At 34.4% G+C, this 23,597-nt stretch overlaps 1 protein-coding gene and 1 non-coding gene across 3 annotated transcripts; both read right to left on the bottom strand.

Moving 5' to 3' along the window:
• Window positions 1-32: 32 nt before the first annotated feature.
• Window positions 33-23,300, bottom strand: LOC120347133 (microsomal triglyceride transfer protein-like). 2 transcript variants are annotated; one of them, XM_039416992.2, is made up of 21 exons: window positions 22,862-23,300; window positions 22,155-22,248; window positions 19,647-19,781; window positions 18,921-19,003; window positions 18,290-18,418; window positions 17,720-17,827; window positions 16,684-16,800; window positions 15,620-15,765; window positions 15,025-15,110; window positions 13,583-13,668; window positions 12,712-12,872; window positions 11,843-12,011; window positions 10,900-11,013; window positions 9,983-10,198; window positions 8,718-8,932; window positions 8,075-8,173; window positions 7,197-7,317; window positions 5,847-6,074; window positions 5,002-5,126; window positions 3,891-4,061; window positions 33-1,704 (listed from the first exon to the last, which is right to left on the bottom strand). In XM_039416992.2, the coding sequence occupies exons 2-21, from the start codon at window positions 22,219-22,221 to the stop codon at window positions 1,563-1,565; spliced, it is 2,718 nt and encodes a 905-aa protein (XP_039272926.2). In that variant the 5' UTR covers window positions 22,222-22,248; window positions 22,862-23,300; the 3' UTR covers window positions 33-1,562. The 2 variants fall into 2 exon arrangements, with proteins under 2 accessions (XP_039272926.2, XP_039272925.2); XM_039416991.2 differs by lacking the exons at window positions 22,155-22,248; window positions 22,862-23,300 and having other exon boundaries at window positions 19,647-20,164.
• LOC120348211 (U11 spliceosomal RNA) lies at window positions 23,213-23,346 on the bottom strand. Its single transcript, XR_005570189.2, has one exon. It is a non-coding gene; the product is annotated as a U11 spliceosomal RNA (small nuclear RNA).
• Window positions 23,347-23,597: the final 251 nt, after the last annotated feature.

Genomic DNA, 23,597 nt, shown 5'->3' with positions numbered 1-23,597 from the left:
CTACTGAAATCTTAATAAAGTTACCAACAATGTGTCATAGAATGAAATGTATTGCATAAAATATCATAACGATAACGCAGTACACAAAGTTTACAATATTAAGCAAAAATACTGTACAGATAATTGCAGTAATTAAAGCAAAATCAAATCATATTTAAAGAATATAAATCGAATCTTTCCAGGCATTAATTACAGAGGAACCGCACTTAAGCAACTCTGCCTAAAGCAAGGATAATGGAATTATCAGCTCTTCCAAAAAAAAAATGTAAGTTTACAGGAATCGCAATTTGGTGTGGTTCTTTAGTATGATATGAGCCTGAAAAAAGCATATTTCTCAGATATGATATATATGTCCATATTAGTTTTGATCATTGGCCAAACGTAAGCTTGGAGAAAACGTTTTTTTCATATTCAATTACCAAAGACGTTCATCGATAGATACAGTGTATAATAAATTAAACGGGATTTTGCAGTAATTATTTTGTACCACCAAAGTTCATTATTCAGGCTTCCGGTGAATTCAATAGTTAGATATATAAAATCGAACGAGTCAAAGTTGAATGCAGCGATTAACTTTTTTACGGTATTCAACTCTAATATGTGATTTAATATAAAGCAAACACTCACTGCAATAATATTAGATCAAAAGCAATTAGGTTTTATATTCATACCGTTCGCAGCTAGCGTGGAAAAACCGGTGGACGGCTAATTTATATGGCTAACCACGAGTGGATGGAGAATTTTCCGTGTGTGTTATCATACAAAAATTTGTGATAAGAAAGTTCGAAGATGCTTTTTGGCGTGTGGATTCATATTTACTTAGTATAAGTACGCAGAAGCAAGCTAGCAACAACAGAATCGGATAAACCTGTAAGTTTGGAAAAAATGACGAAAAAGGGGTGTAATATTGATAAAACGACCCCTGAAAACACATTAATACGTTCTGTTAAAAATTACAAAATATAGCAATATATGTACAAAAACACTCATCTTGCTACAAAAATTTAGAAAGTGCTTAACTAATTTACAACGAAATCTTGCTGTTTTAGTTAGAATTTGGTTCGAATATCGACGCAAATTAACACTGAACTAGGGAGGCAAAGACGCTTGTTCTAATGTCAGAACCTATTCAGTGAGTTCATTATTATACAAATATTAGCAAACAATAAAATTGCAAATTATTAAAATGATTTAAAAAAAAAATATAATGACAAAATATTATATTGGCACCTGTAGCAGCTATATACAAAATAATTTTTGAACCTGAATGTGCACAATTCAACAATTTAATAATCCAATCATATATAGAGAGTATATCCACTCATGGCATATTTCGCGTGAGGCATATATTCGTTAGGGTCACTAGATAAAATGGTACGTTAATAATTTCAAACCAACATTTTGAATCTTATCATATTTGTGGTTTTTCAAATAATACCCTTTTTGTAACTTTTAAATAAAATTACCAATAGTGTGGTACACGTTCTAGGATTTGTGTTCGACTAAATTCAAACTGTGATAAATATTGTCTATGCTCGGAGAATAGATGAGCATCTGTCCCCTTATTTTGTAATCTTAGTACACATGATTGAGTTTCCCGGTTGCAGTGGGAGACTCCTTCCAAAATTATTTGATTTTCGTTTTGACAACGTCAGCAATTTTTTGTTCGATCCTTTCACTTTTTCGAATTTTCGGAGAGATTTTCTGAAAAATAAATTTACATGTTTCGACTCACTGTTCCTATACCAGTGTTTGAGAAACTCGAGTCTGTGACTCGATAATTACTGACTCGAATGCACTCGCGACTCGGGATTTAGGGATGCTCTTGCCTGCGACGGCGAGGAGTCCCCCAAATCATCTTAGACGAGAATCGAACCTGCGTCAATCAGCGATGCGATGGCTAAAGTATTATTATTTTTTGAGGTCAAAGGTACATAAATGTGGACGATTACCAATTCAATATTACAGCTTAAATTTAGTTCATTCGTAGCTGGAAACTGCAAATGAACGCGTAATTGAGAAAGTCAGCTTCCAATTCCAAAATTCGCACTTTGTACATCACAGACTATAACCGAATCAAATTTTGAGATAACGGGTAAATGAACGTAAAAGATTTTCGATTCAATATTGCAGCCTAAATTTAGTTCGATCGTTCGTAGCTGGTGCAACTGCGAATGAGCACGCAATTGAGAAACTTAACTTTTAATTCCAAAATTCGCACTTTTCACATCCCAGACGATAATCGAATCGAATTTTGAGGTCAAAGATAAAAAAATTGGAAGATTACCGATTCAATATTGCAGCCTAAATTTAGTTCGTTCGTAGCTGGTAACAGCTGAATGCGTAATTTAAAAACCCTACTTTTGATTCTCCAATACGCACTTTGTACCGCTCTACTGTCTCAAAAATTCAATTAGTGAATCATTATATGACAGGAAAATGACTAGAATATTTCTAGTTTCGCACAAATCAACTAAATATTACGTTTATCAGAAAACACCATGACTACAAAACACCACGAGATGATCCCGAATACATTACTCATTTGATAACATTAACAATATCAAGTTACAATTGAAATGACACATGATAGCAAGTGTGAATCATATATGTTTATCTTTTTTGGCGAAAAATGACAGTATAAAATCTGTTATATCGACTGGTAAAGAATTATCTTTGCCAAACGTGATCCACACTTGGAACGGGACCCAATGGTCAAAAAATAGTAAGAAACAGTAATTGTATATTTTTACACATAATTCTGTCTGAGAGAAATCCCCGTATAGCCTTGTTTTGGGCAGAAATCAGATATGTCCCAAGCTTGATATTAGATAAATATAACCAATTGCTCGAACGAAAATAAGAACGACAACAACATTCCAATGAAATCAATAAAACGGTGACTATTTTCTGGATACGTGAGTTTATTGGTTCACTGAACACATGATTATGATGTAACAATAGAAAGTACCTTGCCGGTAATTATTTAAAAAATTATCTGTTTTGAGTACCGTAAGTACTTTTTTTATAAAAAAATACAAGTATCGTTAAGCCATACTTTAAAATCACGAGACGCCGCAAAAATTTACCTCCACGTGTTATGTTTGTAATAAATTAAATTAGAAACACTATATTTTATATACTTAAAGGCGTCACGATAAGGATTATAGAAAAAAAAAACTTTTACAGCAGATGGGGGTTTTTACGCTAATGGGTAACAAAGTTCTCCAGGACAGTATCGGGTGTTCATTAGAATGATGAAATGGAAACGTCCCATCCCAAGTCCATTTTCTGCTCTTTGAACTGGGAATCCCTGAAAGAGCGTGTAGGATCGCGAAAGAATTTTTTTCCATACTAACTTATGTTAAAACAAATTATTGATTAAATTTAAAAGATTTGGAACCAACACTAATAATATCCGCAAACCGGAATAGGACAAAGATTCGATCTTTTGTGCGAGAATATGCTAGCACATCGGTCTCATTAAATGTGTTGTCAAATTCATTATTGTTATTATTTATTTTTCCTGTATTAATAAATTTTACATTATTTTTCATTTAGTTCGTGAGAGTCGCGAAAAAATTTGGTGGGTCGTGATGAAAAAGGTTTCAAGAACATTGAAATCACATGATGGTTTCGATATTTTGTGAAAATTTGGTCAATTGTTTACGCCAAGTAATACAACCAAATTTTTTCAGTTATTCGATGATTTCAAAATATTTTCTAAAAAATGTTTGACAATCGCAAACTTTTGTTGATATAGATCGTAATATTTTGTCAAATTTATTTCGTGAGAGGGGAAAGCCGATACGACTGTTCAAGTATATAGCAAAGAACGTATTCTTGCGGTTACGAGCTAAAATCGTATTATATGGTAATATTTAACTTACGTGAATATAAAATCAGGATAGGAAATTCTGATGCAGGATTTTGGAGGAAGCGAAGAAAAATCAGTGAATACGGAGAAATCGATCGACGATTGAGCGTCTCCTTGGTGACGAACCGATGCTCGGACTATTGGTGATTCCAAGGATAAGCGACATTGAATAGAGAATGCTCCACTGAAATAAAATAAAATGTAACATTATATAAAAAAAACTAAAAGTAATTGTTTTGATAGCTGAGTAGGCTTGTTCTGATATTTTCACAGATTCGAATTCCGTGGGAAATAAATATGTGCGAGGGAATTGCAGAACTCGCAGCCGCAGCGGGGTTCAGTAACCATTTTTACATCATCATCCATCTGAAACAAATATCTGATTTAATAATCCAATACCCGACGCGGACTAGTAAGCAAACGAGAAGCGGCGGCCCGCCACATAATTAAGCCGCTTTATCGTCTTCCCTCTCCTCTGGGATAAATATGAAAATCGCCGATTTTCATATTTATTCAAGAGGAGAGGAAATCCGATAAGACGGTTTTATCATATGGCGAACCACGGCCTCTCGTCCGAGGTTATCATTCAATGTCGGGTATGTGATTAGTTAGTCGGTTATTTGTTTCAGATGCGTGGACTTGATGGTGGAGGAAGCCGTAACCAACCAGCGGTGGTGTGAACCAACTTGCTGCGGCGAGGAGTATAGCGATCCTCTCGTACATAATTATTCTTCACGAAATTCGAACCTGCGAACACCATTCAGGGTAATCAGAGGTGCGTTGGCAAGCGTATTCCTAACGCCAGGACGGTGTTTGATTGTGTGGATCTATAATTATGAAATTCTAGAATAAGCATGAATCAATTTTCAAGTATCTCGTTGCCGAAAATTGTATTATTGTCTTGCGGGACCCGCCACACCGTTTGAGAACCACTGCTTAGTTCTGAAAATGTGGTGGCAACAATTGTGCAAGTTACAGTGTGTTTCCATCAATCCACAGAGGGTAAAATTTTTCTGTTTGTTTCTCTCATATTGTCATCTATTTCTAGATGGTTTCTTCGTGCTTTTTCATTTGTACATTCTAACAAATCTTCAGGGGGAATCTTCAAGAATTGTAATACTCACCCATTTGTTGTAGTAATCTCAACTGTTCTGCTCCATAATGAAAATTCAATAGCAACTGATATTTTAGTAGATATTGCACCTAATACTTCAGCTTTCACTCGCAATCCTGATGCCATTGGTATATGCTGAATAAAAGCAAAATAGAGTTCTTATATTTGCGCTAGATCAGGGGTGTGTAGCATATTTTTATCGGTGGGCCATACATAACCAACTTCCGACATCCATCTGGGCTACACTAAATTTTTTTTAAAAAGTTTCTCCAAAAACACAAAGATTAACATTAACGAGGACAGCGGAGAAAAACGGCAAATAATATAAAACAGCGAGAAGAAAAAAAAGTTATGCATTCTCCCCATGCGTGCACATTTTTGAACATAAACTGTCGTATGATGATCTATGAGTGCTGACAAGGGCCACATTAAATGGCTTGTCGTGCTGGTTGTGGCCCGCGGACCACCTGTTGGACTCTCCTGTTATAGAAAATTTAAAATGTACAAGCTATAATGAACAACAAGAAAATTTCAGTAAAACCAAATTCGATTTTCACTCGACTACATTTTTTTGTACGAAGTAAATATATCCTTTTACTCAAACCAAGGCTCTGTACAAGCAGCCCATGATAGGTAAGGGCCATAATCTGCCAGTTTCGCCACAACCCACCCAATTTAAAACACCCTGGGTCGAGTGATGGGCATGGAATTTTACCCCGACAATCCAACCTGTAATGCCATTGTGGTTAACCCAGTTGGTCGCGCTCAAAAAATTAACTAAATGTTAAACAAAGACCATAACCCATTTTTTTTTAAAAACAGAAATGTTCAATTTTCTTTGGCTAAGATGAATACCTGGAGATAATCCATCAACATTAACATTGCTTCGACTCCTTCAGGTTCACCAGAGCTTCCTTGCCATATCAAGGACATCATGTCTCCGTAACCTCGGAAAAATGTTAGTGGTCTGAGTTTCACTCCCATCATAATGGAAGACATTCCAACCATCGAATCATATTCTTCTTCTCCTTTATCAGGTTCACTTCCCGTTAACGATTCTAGACCTTGAACAACGATTCCTGCCTGTTTTAAAAAAATTGGTATAATAATAATATTAGTATTATCATCACCCTTGATTTCCCATGCTTAGTAAGGATTGGATAGGATTTACATATTGATCCCAGGCGAGAGGAAAGGGGATAGGATGGCTCAATAATATGGCGGACCACGAACTCTCGTCCGCTTACCCGTCCCCAATTATCCCCCACAGGATTGGAATCTGCAAACCCACGCAGAGTAATCAGAGGTGCGGTGGAGCATATTCTAACGCATAGCATAATGCACCACCTTGCCGAGTCATAGGTTCATATTAAACACAAAGCATAAAAAAGATAAATAGATATACGAAGTAAAAAAATTAAGAAAAAACTCCAAATGCGAGCATGTAGCAAAAATTATAGAGCCGGAGCAATCTATATACAAAACGTATCGATTCAAATCAAAATTGCAACAATACGATTTTATTCATGTACATATGCTGCGATCAGAAACAACCAAAGACTTCTATTTTGTAAGTGACCTAAATCAGGGCTATTCGAAGTGGGGCTCGCAACCCCTGCGAAGGGGCTCAAATGGGGGTAGTAATGAAATCTGTTTCAATACTATATTATGTTAAAACAAAATATCGATCAAATTTGAAAGATTTGGAATCAGTACTGAGACCCACCATCACCAAAATGGAGTCAAGATTTGATCTTTTGTGCAACAATATACAAGGACATCGGTCTTATCAAAAGTATTGTCGTTTTATTATTTTTTCCAATGTTTTCTGTATTGTTAAATTTTACCCCATTTTAATTTTAATTAGAGTTCACAGAAAAATTTGGCAATGTTTCTTAATAAACTGCACTTACTAAATAAACATACGAAGAACAACCAATATTTACAGATAACACCTGAGTTAATAATACTGAGTATCACATCAAAACATATTAGCATATCTGGAAGAACACTTGGTGTTGCATACTATAAAATATTCCAGATTCAAAAAAGGTTGGTGGATAAATCAACAAAACAATTCTTTCAAATAAGTCGCATTCTCCCCATACGTGCACATTTTTGAACATAAACTGTGGTATTATGATTTATGAGTGTTGACAAAGTCATGAAAACAAATGAAATCCTTTATCCGAAATCGTTTATTACCTCAGTTAGAGCAATTGAATGCCCTTGACTATGAAGAGTGAAATCAGAAGCAGTCCTTCTCATCATTCCTGCATTTGTATATTCCATGAACAGTCCGTATGTTACTTGGGAATCATCAGTCCTGAAAATAATGAAATATATTAGTTAAATTCATGTTAATCAACACAAATGTATTAAATATCAAAATGTATTAATATTTAAAGAAGTCTTCAACCGATAAAATGAACCTATTCTTCCTAACATTTTAGAACAGGTTAGATTTTTGCACGGGGAAAATGGACCAAACCACATTTTCTTATTGAGTTATCAGTTCGGGTCAGCTTCTGGGATGAGTACCCACTACCCTCTATTTGTTTTGATATGGTGGACCTCACTGTCCAACAGATTCATGAAACAAAACACTTTACAATGGTGAATATTCCTACTAATTTGTTCTCACACAGTTTATTTATAACTTGTGTTCTCAACATGAGGGTGAGTATGTTTTAATCTTGAATGTTACAAGTGCCAGAAAGAAATTTAGTTGACTTTGACTCTATACATTTGATAATGTCGAAAATGCCCCTGAACCTTGATTGTGAGTAAGGTTGAGTGACAGGTCATCTGAGTTTTGAGTCGAGTCACTCACTGAGTTACACCCCACTAGTGAGTAATTAATGAGTCCAAAACAAGTTTCTATTTAGTTTAGATGACTGACATAGAGTCTTTGATGAATGGCGAGTAGGCGACTCAAGTTGAGAAAATGACTCGAGCCTCCTCAATACTACCCCAAAAACAACATTAGAAACTGTTTAATCATGGTAATATTCTAATGATCGTGATACAACATAATTAATAGTTGAATAAAATTACTGTATCCTTTCCAAGTAACAACTTACGAAAACAAATATCCTGTAAAAGCCGATGCCATTCCTGAATTAGCCATCGTCCAGTAGTTTGAAACTGTGTTGTCTTTTAAAACTTTCTGAAGAATTTCTCTGAAATAATTGAAAGTTTATAATGTGGAATGGTGTATCGTGTCATTAATAAATATATTATAAATTGAAACATAAAATTGTATCCGCACCATTTTTAGAAACTAAAAATATGAAAAAAATGATACTTTGTGGTGCTTTTCGAAAAGTCACCAACAAATGGAATACTATCGCTATACTGCTTCATTTCAGTTTCAATATTATTACTTCAGAATGTATTAGCAGTGGATATTAGGTTTTTATAAAAATATATTATCATATTAGAATCACAAGAACTCACTCAAAGGGGAATAAAACCCACTCATGAACGATCATGAATGTTGGAGGATTGAAGAGAAGTTAGAAAAATCCTAAAAGTGGAAATCGGATTTCGCTTAAGAGGACTCTATGTTGACAGATGTTCGCACGTTTTTATTAAAATCAGGGTTATAGGAGAATTTTATTATTTATCCAAAGAGAGGAAAGTCGATGAGATGGTTTATTCATACAGAAAACCACGCCCTGGAGCTCCGCACAGAGCACTTTGAAAAGTTATGATCTAACTTACTTTGATGGGTGATTTGTCTTGATAAGATCAAAAATTCTTTGATAAATGAAATTGGACAATTCTTTTGAGGTTTGATCCGGTAATGACAATATAAGGTTTTTAACATCCATTTCAGTAGGTGCATTCGATAATAATCTATTAGCTGCAGCAGCTCGAATTGTGTTGTCGTATTTCTTCAAATTCTGATGATATATTCTGTTCATCGTGTCTCGAAACTGAAATGAAAATAATCTTATTAAAGATGTGTTACTCATGCCATGGGTTCAATAACCAGATTTTTAATTAAGGGGCTGTTATAGTTTGGCAAGACCAGAAGCTTTCTGTTTTGGCGATGTTTGTCCAATTTTATACACACTCAGTGGAGGGAGTGGGCATGGATTCAAATGCAAGATTTTTATCTATGACGTCAACACGATTGATTGAGTCTAATGCTTTAAACACAAGGCCACAGCTGTAATGTGTTAAAATCTAACACAATCCAAATAAACTCAGAATTCAAACAAGTTTAAAGATACTGCTCTTTTCTAATTCTCTAAAAAACTTATGATAATTTTTTATATAGATAAACTGGTAGACTTTAAAAAGCTTCTTTCAGTGAAATGCAATCACACATTCAATGTCATAGAGTAAAAACATTTTCTTACACAAATTTCCAAAACAGAACACTTAGTATATCAAGAGTATGTTACACGATGCATTCATATGCCTTTCACTCCTAACAAGTCTCTGCGCAATACGACACTGACCCAAATCTTTCTAATTTGGCGTTGTCTGCCCAATTCCATACACCCTGGATGAGGTGTCGGACATGGGATTTTAACCTGAGATTTGAATCTGCGATGCTATCATATTTATGGTAAGTCTATCGCTTTGACCCCTGGACCAGGGGTTCTCAAACTTTTGGTGTTATGGGACCTGTGAATAGGTAAGCTCTTATTTACAAAAAAAAAAAAAAAAAACACAATGTTATTCACCGATTAATGTCCCTGAGTAAATTAAAATTACTTGGAACCTGTAGATATGACATATCTGGTTTATCAACCGCCATGTTGCCACATTTCAATGCTACCGTTTTTGCTACCTATTTTACTTCTTTAGACAGTTACAAAAAAAGGCCAAATCAGGATTTTGAAAAGTAAACGATAATCCCTAGGTTTCTTCCTCACAGAACCCTGGGGCTTTGAGCCACTTTGAAACCCTATTCACTAGGCCACCATGATCAGATTTAGATTATTCAATTCAGCTCATTAATTAAATATACTTACTTCTTCACCAAAATCTTTTGTATCGAAGACGGTCAAAGCAGTTAACGCATGATGACAAACAAGATAGAATTTACTGTGTTCGGCCAAATTAACAAGTTTATTAATAAACTCAGGTTGTCCAGTATTTCTTGCGATGAGTATATAAAGATTTTGAGTATCTTCTGTCGTTGATTCCATAAATCCTTGATGAATAAGATTTGTGACTTTTTTAGGAATCTAAATATGAGAAAATTAGAATTTTAAAGTTCTGAACTTCTGACTCTAAATGTTAATGAGTTATCAAAGTAATATTGCATATATTGGATTCACTCATTTGCTACTTGTGAACTTTGGTATCCATCAAGTAAGGTTCATTATTGTACATTATTGTACAACTAACTTAACTTTATAAAATTTTGTTTCGTTCATTAAAGGCAATGATAATATATAGTGAATATTTCCTTGAATGTAGATGAAGTGAAACTCAATAATGATAGGGATTAAAACTCATAAAAACATCCCTATTAACCGTTCATGAAAAATCTTATTGTATCATAGTTTTAATCATTTTTGATCACCATATTCTTTGCATGGGTGATTTAAAAGTCAGTTCTGACACTGATTAAAAATAAATCCAATTCAAACTCTAGCCAGTTTTATTCTGCCTAATGGTGTGTTGACACTCAAAAGTCTCACACACTTGCCAGTTGTTCTTCGTAACCTAGATATTTTTTGCCAATCACTTTTTCTGGGCCTGAAAGTCATTATCTCAAAGAGTATATCACAAATCCAACATTGACTTGACCATATCAAAATTCTACTATGAATTTGAAATTTCCTTTTGACATTGAGAGTATTAAACAATAAGCATAAACTACTTTCAGTGTTTGATTCAAGCAATCCTTGTTATTTATAGATGAGGCGAAAAAAATACAAACCTCGCGTTGACAATTTCCTGGTGCCGAAGCACAGAATTTCTTTAGAACTGCACCCATTGCCAAACCCACAGTTTGTCGAACTTTTGGACTTGCTATCTCACCTTTGTATAATTTCTGAATAAAATTTATATAAATATTTAGTTCATGAAAAATAACAAGTGAAAAATAACAAGCCTAACAGTAATTAATAATATCGTAAAAGATGAAAGTCAAAAAATCTATCCTAATACTCATCGATAAAGCTAATCGATAAAGTTAATCTGTGGCGCATCCTGCTAAACGTTAGGAATACGCTCGTTCCCGCATCTCTGATTTCCCTTCGTGGGTTTGCAGGTTCGAATCCCATGCGGGTATGGATGCGAGAGGATTGCTGGACTCCTCGCCGCCGCAGGGTGGTTCGCGTAACCGCTGGTCGGTTATGGCTTCCTCCATCATCAAGTCCATGCTTCCAAAAACAAATAACTGGCAAACTAATCCCATACCCGACCTGGACCGGTAACCCGGACGAGAGGCCGTGGTTCGCCATATGGTTAAGCCGTCTTATGGGCATTCCTCTCCCCCGGGATAAATATGTAAATACAAAAGAAATGCCGGACTCCTCGATCCTGCAGGGTGGCTCATAGGTCAGTTCAACTTCCAACACTGTGCTTCATGCAGCTGGAACCCTAAACTGGTAAATCAGCTATCCCCATACCATCTGGACTGGCAACTGGATGAGGGCCAGTAGTTTGTCATATTATTTATCATCTTATATTCCTTCCTCTATCTGGTATGAGTATGAAAATCTTATTCTAACCAACAACAGCATTTCATCACTTTACTGGTCAGGTCATAAATAGGAAGAATTAGGAGTTAAACGTACCAGATGAATAGATATTATGCATCCTAATAAGTAAGTCCACAACAATTATAAAAATGGTAATTATAATAATATGTCTCTCACATAAAGATCTCTGAGTACATTCTCAGATGGATGAGATGAAAATGCAATGCCCGTGAGTGCCCGCTCCACCAATCCTTCCTTTTCTTTATTTTTGAAATCAAGAAAATCAATAAGGGCTGCCTGTGATGCATCAGTTTGAGCAGTGGCAAGTATATCAACAATGGTAAACCTGAAAAATATATGAAATGTCATAATACCAATTGTGAAAATTTTCAGAATTCCAAAATTCAGTCCCCTTTGCACAAGTCTGCATTGTCAAGTTTGTCTTGTCAACAGTGTGTGGGTAGGGTAGGATTTACATATTTAACCCATGGGAGAGGAAAGTGGATAATGTGACGAACCACGGCCTCTTGTGTGGTTACCTGTTCATGTCGGGTATGAGGTTTGTTAGCCAAATATCTGTTTAAGATGCATGGATTTGATGATGGAGGAAGCCGTAGCTGACCAGCCGTTACGTGAACAACCGTATGGCAGCAGGAAGTCCAGCAGTCCTCTCGTCACACCAACAAGAATTATTTTTCAAATATTCATAAAATCAGGGAATCAACTATCAAATAAAATCAATCTAACAAGTTTGAATGTATTCAAAGGACAGCTACCGGTATGTTGTCATTGTTGGTCAAAAATCTTGGATTTAAGACCTATGCCCATTGCCTCACACAAGGTGTAATAAATCTGGAGGGCAACATGAGTCAGGTTTTCCAAAATATATTAGTACAGTATCAGTACAGGACTTTTTCAGAATGAAATACGTATAGCGGTCTGTGAAAAAAAATCATTTGTTTTTGAACATCCCTGTAACCAGGTATATCCAATGCATCCCTGATCCAGTGTGCTTTTCAAAGTTATAATATTTTGACTGAACTTACTGTATATCTTTAAATTCCTTTAATTTTAAGAGTTGCATAAGAGTGTCTTTATCTGCTTGTCTTGCAGCTCGTACTGCTGTAATGTATGCTTGAGCAGAACTGATGTTGGCCATGTTTACTTTTGAAAGTTGTTTAGATAAATCACTTATAATTTGAAGAACCTTGAATATGAATGTATAAGAAAATATTCAACAATTTATGTACAGCCAAACATGGGTTATTGATAGTGAGTAAAACAAAGCACGGCCTGGTTATGAATATGACGCTTGCTTAACAAGAATAATGAAAAATCGCTTATTGCTTGCAAACATTGATGTTACTGAATAATCTATGGATATTCACGCTATATAATATATTAAGAATGCCTGTAGCTCTTACAATCAGAGAACAAATGAAATCACTCCACTCAGGAAAAATGTTAAAAAAACATTCTAGTACAAGTACTTAGGGAATAACAGTGATAATTTTAAATGTACTTGTGCTTGTGATAAGATACCTCTAGTAATCATCTACAAACGACAACTTGAATTTGATTGAGTGGTACTATTCAGTTTTATATCTTGCTTTACAGAGTTTCCCTTGAATAGTCGTCTTATGCAAGCAAGGACCACCACAATAGCAAGTAGTTTTAATTTTTGTATGCAAATCTTATGGCCACTGCTCTTGGCTGGAACCACTAAGCATATTTCTTAACTTGGTAGACTGCAAATACTTTCGCTTTCATCAGGTTGTATATGTTTGCAATATAATATGTATCACGTAATGGAAAATGTCATAATAATAAAATTATGGCGTATGGTGGTTGTGCATTGTATTAAATGTCAATTTTGCTATCGAATTTGCAGCCTAATTGTTTTAATCAAACACTTACATCGAGACATCCTTCCGCACAATTCTTGACATCACGTTCAGATAATAAACTTGCTCTTATATATTTTTCACCAGATTTTCTTTTTTCTGTTAACAAAAATAATGTGTTTCATAATAAAATATGTGAAAAATTGTTGTGCTTTGCAATAAAAGCGTCATTTTTTAATTATATTCTGTGAGACTCAAAGAGCAGAGATAATAGTAGTACATCAACTTAATACAATATGATAGGATTTACATATTTAGAATAAGGGAGAGGAAAGCCAATAAGACAGTTTAATCATATGGCAAACGATGTCTTTCGACCGTTTATCAGTCTATGTCACGTCAGGTATGGAATTAGTTAGGCAGTAATGAAATGCCTTTATTTATGTTTTCTCTAATTTTTGTTCGCATTACGTGTATGTTTCATTTTGGTGAAAAATGAACGACTGACTGAGTAATTTATTTTCGGAGGAATTGACTTGATTTGTGCAGGAAACAGTAACCGACCAGCGGTTATGTGAAGCAACCTATAGCAGCCAGGAGTCCAAAAATCCCAAAATAATTGTAGCAGTATTTCGAGAAATTCCCATTTGGAATATAGTAGGGTATTCATAATAGAGTTTGCAAGACAGTGATTTTGCATAAAATATATGTAAATATCTTCAGAGAAGCAAACTCAATTAAGAGTTATTTCAATTCAGTAATTATCTAAATTTGAAATAATCCAATAAGAATAACACTAGAATTCGGTTGGAAACCGAAGACTTATCGATCGAAGGTTAGGGGATCCCCCACAACAGTGGTCTTACTCCATAGTGACACCGTGTGTCCCATCACTAATTAATTGATAACTCGCTAATTATACGACATAATCCATCCAAAATCAATAGGCTTCTGTTCCGAACTATGGTGAATGGACATGCAAAATTTGGAGCAGATTCAACCTCGCTTTCAAGAGATATTGCGTATCTAACAGACAAACAAACAGACAAATACCTATCAACATACTTACCGATCTTAAGATCGATAAGTAATAACATAATGTTATGTTTTATAATGTGTTTTAATACAAAACACAATTTCATATTCAACTCTTTTGAAATATTTTAAATTATGGCATGCTGAAAAATATTCATGAATGCCCCACCTCAATAGTATCACCCAAACTCATTTTTAATTTTAGACTGGAGTGTCGCTTAGACCCAACAAGCCAATAAAGATTTATTGAACTGGACGGGCTATGTCACATAAAAAGAGATTTAGTATTCAATACATATTACACCCAGCTTGCACAGAGCCTAATATGGAGAGCACATATTAAATCATCACAAAAAGGTTGATTCTGTGTAATGGAATTCTGAGAATAAATCTTTATGTAAACTCAAATTACTCAACCTCCTTTTTTCCACAAAATGCCTTATTCAAAAGGAGCGACATTGGTATAAAAAATAGGAGTACCTTTAGCAAACGACTTCAATGCTTCATCCTTGGTTGAAGATGTAATAGATTTAATCTTGTCTATTGAGAGCAGGCCAAGTTTTTGCCTAAATGAAGATATGTTTTCCTTTAACTTTGGATACATTTAGTTTTATATACTTACCGCATACCGGTACTAAATAAATCAAATAAGCTAATTTTAAACATAAAGATATTGTATAATTTTAATTGTAAGATATTAATTTAAATATATTCCAAACTCCTAATCCATTTGTTCCTAACATTTGTAGTATAATTCCAAACTATGTGAAAAAATTGGTCGCTTTAATAATGAATGAGGCTTGATCATTCCATGCAATATGCAATACAGCGGAAATACTTGCTATACTTAGGGATGTTCACATATAATTATTACTTTGGGATTGTAAAATTGTATATTGCAACTATTTTTTGGATTTTGAATATGTAACTATAATCTATTTAAAAATAAAACGTCCACGTATATATTGTCTATATTGCTAATTATATAGTCAACGTGACCCTATTTATTAACACAGACATAAACGGTAAGAAGGTTAGATATAAAAAAACATACATTGCATAAAAATCTAACTACCTTCCAAGAGAATACAAGCTAATTTCTTGTCGAACATTAACACGAATAGAATGCGATTCCAGGTTGACTCCATACACTATATGTGATTTATCAGGTGACATTGTGTAGAGGCCTTGGCTAGTTGAATCGGACGAAACACCGAGCACCTAAAGTATAAAAATATTTAGAGTATAATATCAATATAAATAATTCTATCATGTTGAAAATTATTGTTTATAAAGGGAGTGGATAATATAGTGTTAATAAAAAAGTTTTGGCATCTTCGAGCTTGCATGTTTGAATCCTGTGGGAGATAAGGAGGATAGGGTTTACATATTTATTCTAGTGGAGCAGAAAGAGATAAGACGTCTTAATCATATGGTAAACCAGGACCTCTTGTCAGGTTACAAGTCCATGCCGGATATGAGGTTAGTCAGCCAGTTAGCATGGACTTTAACCGACCAGCGGTTACGTGAACCACCCTACAGCGGCAATGAGTCCAGCAATCTTCTCGCACATAACTATCCCTACATGAGATTCAAATCTGCAAACCCACCGCTGATTATGTATAAGAAGATAACTGGACTCGAAACAAATAACTGGTTAACTATTCGCATACCTGACATGGACTGGTAACCTCATGAGAGGCCATGGTTTGCTATACGATTAACCATTCTTATCCGCTTTCCTCTAACCTATGTTTTTGTCATGTGTATTGTAATTTTTTGTACCATTGTAAGGTACCTAATTCTCTGTGTAACAATATCTTGAAATGATGAACACTGGGCATTATTATCATTTAATAACAGTCTCGCTTCTCTGTCGAAGAATAGAATAATAATAACATAATCAAAGTGTTTCGATTGTGGTCCAGCTTGGGTGTAGGAATATCAAACCATACCAAAGATATGTGGTTAGAAGAGAAAACTGCAAGAAGCCTGTAATTACATGAGCAACCCTGTAATGGCAAAAAGTTAAGCCAGTCCGATCTATCCTAAATAAGACAAAGGAATACATACTGATGTATAATAATAAACGCAGTCATGTTGAATTAAAATTTCAATTTAAAATATAATAAATTTTACCTTAGACATTGTTGAAAACCCTTCTTCCTCATTCACACAAGATGATATATCTTTGACTTTCTTTACCTCTGTACCTTCTACATCATACGTGACGTTACATTTACCAGATAAATCTTCCTGCAAATTGAAGATGACAATTAAGTTGTTGTTTCTAGTGAAATTTACAGTAAAATCCAAGTATTTATTATTATTTTTCTATGATAAAATTTGTTGCTATTAGTTCTGATATTGCATTTAATGCTGGTATTAACTTATTGTCAATGATATTTCTAGGAATATCCATGGTTTGGCCGATTCCTAAAATAACTGAGATATGCATTTCAATATGGAAAAAAGGAGGATTATAGACAAAACTAGGATAGGATAGGATTTACATATTTATCCCGGGGGAGAGGAAAGCCGATAAGACGGCTTATCCATATGGCGAACCACGGCCTCTCGTCCGGTCACCATTCCAAGTCGGGTATGGGATTAGTTTTTACTGTATTGTTTGTTTTTCGGAAGCAGGGACTTGGTGGTGGAGGAAGTCGTAACCGACCAGCGGTTACGTGAACCACCCAACGACGGCGAGGAGTCCAGCAATCCTCTCGCACATAACCATCCCTGCATGGGATTCGAACCTGCGAACCCACGCAGAGTGATTAGAGGTGCGGTGGCGAGCGTATTCCTAACGCTTAGCCTGTTGAGCCACACCGCCGCGCCACAACTATCAGAAAAAGAAGACAAATCACTACCATTTTAAAGTCATAAATGAGTTGACTGCTGATGGCTTGAACCGAAGATTTGTTGAAGAAGCTTGTTGAAAAACAATTCAAATAAAATCATTGTGAACTGTAAGCTGTTTTAAGTAGACATTATGTTTTTTTTATTAACCGCAAATAAAATTGTGGATAAAAATAAGAGAAAAAAATGATTTTTTATAATCCTAGATTTTCTAAACATCGAAAATGCATCATAAAATACAAACACATCAATAAGATTAACAACTGTTGCATAGTTTGATCAAAGAATAATATTTGAATAAAATATATATCACCTCAACTCTGTCCCCTGATTGAGTTTGTATTTGAAAGAAACCTAAAATTCCTCTTTTGATATTAAGTGATGTGATCGTTTCTTCCGAACTCACATAAAATTCTTGAATCTGTAAAGTGTGAAAAAATCAATATAATATCAATTATATCATAATAAAAAAATAAGAATAAAAATAAGAGAATAAAGATTTTTAAAACATTTATTCCTTTTCTGCAAATAATTTTTTAAGCTAGTCTACCTATGCACTGGCAAATTATAGCACTCGTTTCTGGACGAAGTTGTGTTATAACGAAATCTTGCAATGATATAAGTGCTTCATAGATGCAAGACAACTTTAGAAGTTTTGAATGCTGAAGTGATATAAATCACATTTTCGATATTTAAGTTACAAACAGTCAAAAATATAAAAAATGCATGTACTCTTAAATAAAAAAACTTCTATATCCATCATGTACAAAAAATACAGAAAACGAAATGGTTTAAAACCGGCTTTGAACATAGTCTAATATTTAGATAAATTAATGAAATTGATAAACAATATTTTGTCAAATAATTTAAAAATATATCTTACATATCCATTTGACCATCGAAATATTATAGGTTTCGTGACAGTTCTTAACGAAACACTATTTCTTGTCACATAGAAACTTGGATCTCTTCTTTCTTTGTCACTAACATTGAAAACTTCTGCTCCATCAAACTGAGAAATAGAAAGAGAGATTGTATTTTTAGAAAAAACAAGATTTGATAAAATGTATTTGTGATTTAGAGTTCTAAATTACAGCATTTGTAAGATATTAACACAGAATCTTCGTATTTGAATGTTTATTCTCCAAGCGATTTTGGAAGACATTACACTTATAACAGTTAGTATAGGATTTTCATATTTATCCCAGCGGAGGAGAAAGACGATAATATGGCTCAGCAATAATGCTTTAGTACTCATTATAATATACGGTGCAATATCATAATAATGTATTCCAATCTAATAACGACTGCCAATTCCCAAATCAGCACAGAAAATAGTATTACTAGTAGCATAAATAATATTTAAATAAATTAAAAAATGGCATAGCATATGTCTTGTCATAACGACATTGTGAATTTCAATGCTTTTGGTATAGAAATATATTCTAGTCTAGTCCAGAGCCTGGTTCAGGGTGAAAGTATCAATGATATTGCTACAATAATAAAGAAATTACCCTCATTTCAATAACTTGATCATATTTATTATCTGGATTCGTCCAACGAACAATTAGTTCAACAACAGCGTTTATTCGAACTCCTGAAATAATATAAAAAATGACTATTAATAAAAAAACAATATTCAGGTAAAGTATCATTCTCTATCATTTTATAGAGATGGTGACGGACTTCAGGCAGCAGTTTCCTAATTATCAACAATTTTGTTCCAGGCTGACGTCACATTAGTTACTAAGAACTATAATTATTTATTTGGAAATTTAGTTAACCCCCTCGGCAGGCGGGTGCTTTCTTTATACACTAGAGTTAAATGGCCTTACTCCTAAGCCAACTTTAACTAAGCAAGCATGCATGTGAAATATTAATACCCCAAGTAGTTGAAGATTATTTTTTTATCCCCAAACAAACTCTTTACTCAACATGCTAACTAACTTTCTGTTCAATTTTGTAGTTAGCGTATCACATCTAACTATTTTAGTCTCGCGGGTTAGAGGTCTCAGATAAATTTGTGTGTCAAATGTCGGTTCTAATTTTAAGTATTCAATAGATCATCTGAGGCGAATCAATAATATTTTGGTCTTTCTATAACACAGTAGCTCCAAACTTATTAGCAGCTGTTCATACATAACATTGTATATAATAAAGATAAAAAATATTGCATAAAAATACTGGCCATGAAAATAACAACAGAGAATAAAAACAAAACTAAGGAGAAAAATTCTTACCAACATCAGCATGTTGTGTGTGAATTTTACTATCTTGTGGTAAATCAGCTTCATTTAATTCCACTTCTGCTTCATAACTGTATTGATAAATTCTTGATGGATCGAGAGATTGTCCTGAGACGCCTTCGGGAGTGGCTGCTTGAGCAAATCCCCGAACAGAAAAACAGTGATATGTAGGTGACAATATAACAATTAGAAAAAGTACTTGAATCGGAAGCATGCTAAATTGCCGCTTCGTGCTTGTAATTACACCTTTTACATTCATTTTTATATTTTTCATAGTTTTCATTTGTATAATTTGATCTTGACACAATTCATATGAACCGATCACAGTACTACTGCAGTGATGTTGCATTTTCAAATGCTCACAGTGAAGATATGACGATATTCAAGTTTGTAAAACGTAATACGATCTCCAATTTTGAACTGTGTGGAATTGTATCTACTTTGTGCTTCAGATGTACAAACAACACAGATTCCTTTCTGGATAAAAGTAACGATAAACCGTATTTAACACTATAGGAAAATCATTTTATTTGTTTCACATTTCAAATATATTTGAAGGGGATATTGTGAATGTAGATAATACATGCAGTTAGCATAAAAGCACTGAAATTACTCTCCATATTTGCTATTTCGGTTTTCCACTGTATTGCAAAAACTCAAATTATTAATAAATTCTGTTTCAAACAAGGCTGATGAATGGGAATAAAAGTACTTAATTGACATCATAAGAAAATAGTGAAATTCGGTCATTCTCCTCATGTCCTACTTCACAAATCTTTAATGGTCTCAGCTGTCTATGATATAACAAGGATGCAAGACATCATAAAATTTACTCCTTTGTTATTTAGTCATTCAGCTCATCGAATGTGTGTCACTATTTTAACTCAGTAGGGAATTTTGCTTTGTCAGACATTAATTCATTCAATCATGACTAAGTGATTATATTCATCTGTTTGCCTTTTTTGTATTCTATCCTTGGTCCCAAAATGTTATAGAACACTGGAAAGTATAACCAAATAAAACGAAGAAAGTTCGGCCTATATTGTAGATGCTTGGTACCTCGCACTTTTAACCATATTTCATATATATGGGCTACTCAATTCAAGGATCAAAATAATGAAATATGGCCAATTGTCAGATTGTATACCTTAGATTCTCTCACTTACTATAATATAGATAAGTAGAGGTAAAATACACTGAACACTGTTGAGTGTCAAGGTCATTACAATAAATGAATACAGGAATATATCAAAATTCGAGCTTTTGTGAATCTAACTCTGTCACTTACTGTCTAATAACATTCATTTTACTTGATGAAATCGAAAGTTTGCACAATTTGTAATCAATTGTATCTAACTTCGGGTGACTTTAACTAACGTATTTTAAACTGCAATTTAGATGTTCCAAATAGTCATTTTCAAAGAAAATCAGCATGATGTAACTATCAGACTGTAGCAGGCCCTAAATTTTAAATGACGATTACTTCCTTATGAATCTGATCGATGCTGATATTTATCGAAATGAGCTTGACTAAATGTACAGATAAGCGGTAATCCTGACGATGTTTACTCTTTCTGCTATTGACTATACTTAACAGGCTACCGCCAACATCATAGCCTGCCATCGGTTTGTGTTCTGATTAGTAAACAACTGGACGAAATTCAGGTACTTTCGTCATACAAGATACGACACAAAAGCCTCGGAGGAATTGCACAAAGTTCATTTGTTGAAACGGCGTGTGCAAGTAACTTACAAGTCTTTCTCTCTCCTATGTCAGTTCAAAGTCCATATTAGCTGACTGGCGTTCTCTTTTTGCTCCAATAAAAATACGATTTTGTAGTAAGTATTTGTTTGCTCAGCAAATGAGGTCAACTCGTGATAAGTCACTGATTATATATACAATAAGAAAGAATTAACAACTCCTTTGTAAAATGGGATTATGAATTCAAGTTTGGACAAGCGCGAGATATGATTAAACCGTACCTAATGGCGTAATGTATTTGGCGCCCTTGCTCGAATGAACATGTCTTGAAATCGTGTATTAGTATTGCCAACCGGCGTCTGGCTTTAGTCGAAGTTTGAAACTATGCCAATACTGTCGACATATTACTTCCACGTGTACCTCAAACAACGCCAAAATTACATTCTTTGTAAATGTATTGATAACAAAGTAAAATATGGATCATAAGTCACATAACTGCGCAAAATACAATAGCAGATTAGTCATGCAGTGTCGCCAAATATTATCATTGTAAATTGTGTAATTATAGGCTTGCATTGCACAATATTGCACAAATCAGAATGCTTTCATGGCATCTTTTATGACATAAATTTCAAAGGTCCAAAATTCAGAAATATAAATAAGACTAATTTTCTGTGTGCTATGTTGTCGGTCTAGCCAAATTAATAATGTACAAGGTCAGATTGAATGGATCGCGTTAAAAGGCAAGTAAATTACAGCTGTAAAAATAATAGTATATATATTGAGAATATGCTACCCACCTGTAAAGATAAGGACGAGGTAATAAAGTTGAATAAGTTGTGGTAATATGTCTCTGGTAAACTTCATTTTTACAATAGATTACTCGTACACGATCTGTAAATTAAGGTGCATTTACTCATAATTATAATCAGCACAAAATAAATCAAAACCAGCCCATGACATGACACCAGAGTTATCTCGACCCCGAAATATATAAGTTGACTTAATTCATACAACTAGATATGAAAAAGTCATAATCAACATAATCAAAATTAAAAGTAGAATGGTCTCTGATCCCTTCGAATTGGCGAAAAATTTGAACATTCACTGGGTGCGTGGTATTTAAGAACATGAATATCAGTGTCACATTCCATCAGATCAATTCAAAACTAACAGTATCGATTTGTAGTATAATTATATATGTAACAGAATTATAATTACGTACAAAAGGCTGTTAAATTTTATGGCCAGATGAATATTTAAATTTGAAAACAAATTTACGACAAAGAAAGCCAAATCATACCGGCGACCAGACGACGAAAACAAAAACAAGTTTTGAATAACAATTTTCCTTTTTTTCTCAAAATTCTCTCGCATATCAGCTGTTTTGTCAAAAAACAGAAGGGAACAAAGTAAGCCGCGTAAGCTTAGACTAAATATTATAAATTATTAAAAAAATTAACTTATGGCCTAAGGCAAAATTGAATTGGCTTAAAACTGCACTCACCTCAATCTCGGCTACGAAGTGTGTACGACACAAGATGACAAAAGCGGCTTTCATCACTCAACGAAGTTTGAACATTGTTACGTAAATGCAAACAGTACCAACGATTGAGCCCACGACTAAAAGATTTCTCTCGTATGTGTTTGCATCACGACTGCGCTGCCACAACGGTGCGAAGTCCATGCCGGCGTCAGCAGTGGTTAATCGGCAGCCGGGTCGCCCCCTACCACGTAATATAACATTTGATCAATATTAAATACTCGGGAAACGTGTAAGCGGTGTAAATTTTGAAGCAGCATTTGGACGAAGCCGTGGAAACACCAACTTAACGCAGATTCATATGATTTTTTTTGTTAGGGCGCCGGTGTAAACGACAGCCAGCAGCCACAAGAACACAAAAATTATGCGTCCGGAATCTCTTGATAGCGATTCCACACGAACAGCCCGACTGAGCTGAACGTGCGCCACTCACGACGGAAGCCCTTTTGCGTATCCGATAACACTGATTGAATACCTAGAAAACTTTTATGCTAACTATTGTGGTGAATAAGAAAGAGAAATTAAGTACGGATTTTTGGTTTTACAAAGCATTTTCCGGTCATAAGTAACGCTACTCTTTCTGAAAAATAACTGCTGCTAAGATACAAAATAGTTTTTATTATGGCTACGGCATGTCTACAAACACTAATTAAACATTTAAATATAACTAAACTCCCTATTTCAAGTTCAATATTTTGAA

Source organism: Styela clava, chromosome 11, assembly GCF_964204865.1.
Source record: "Styela clava chromosome 11, kaStyClav1.hap1.2, whole genome shotgun sequence".
Classification (NCBI taxonomy): domain Eukaryota; kingdom Metazoa; phylum Chordata; class Ascidiacea; order Stolidobranchia; family Styelidae; genus Styela; species Styela clava.
Note: the sequence above shows the minus strand (reverse complement) of the source record. Positions and strands in the feature narration are given on the sequence as shown.

Excerpts from the sequence above, each read along its gene's own strand:
- LOC120347133 (XM_039416991.2), bottom strand. The coding sequence starts at position 20,001 with ATGCAACATCACTGCAGTAGTACTGTGATCGGTTCATATGAATTGTGT. Across the intron at positions 17,828-18,289 it reads TTCGATGGTCAAATGGATAT|ATTCAAGAATTTTATGTGAG; the intron begins GTAAGATATATT and ends CACACTTTACAG. Across the intron at positions 12,873-13,582 it reads GTGCGGAAGGATGTCTCGAT|GTTCTTCAAATTATAAGTGA; the intron begins GTAAGTGTTTGA and ends TTCATATTCAAG.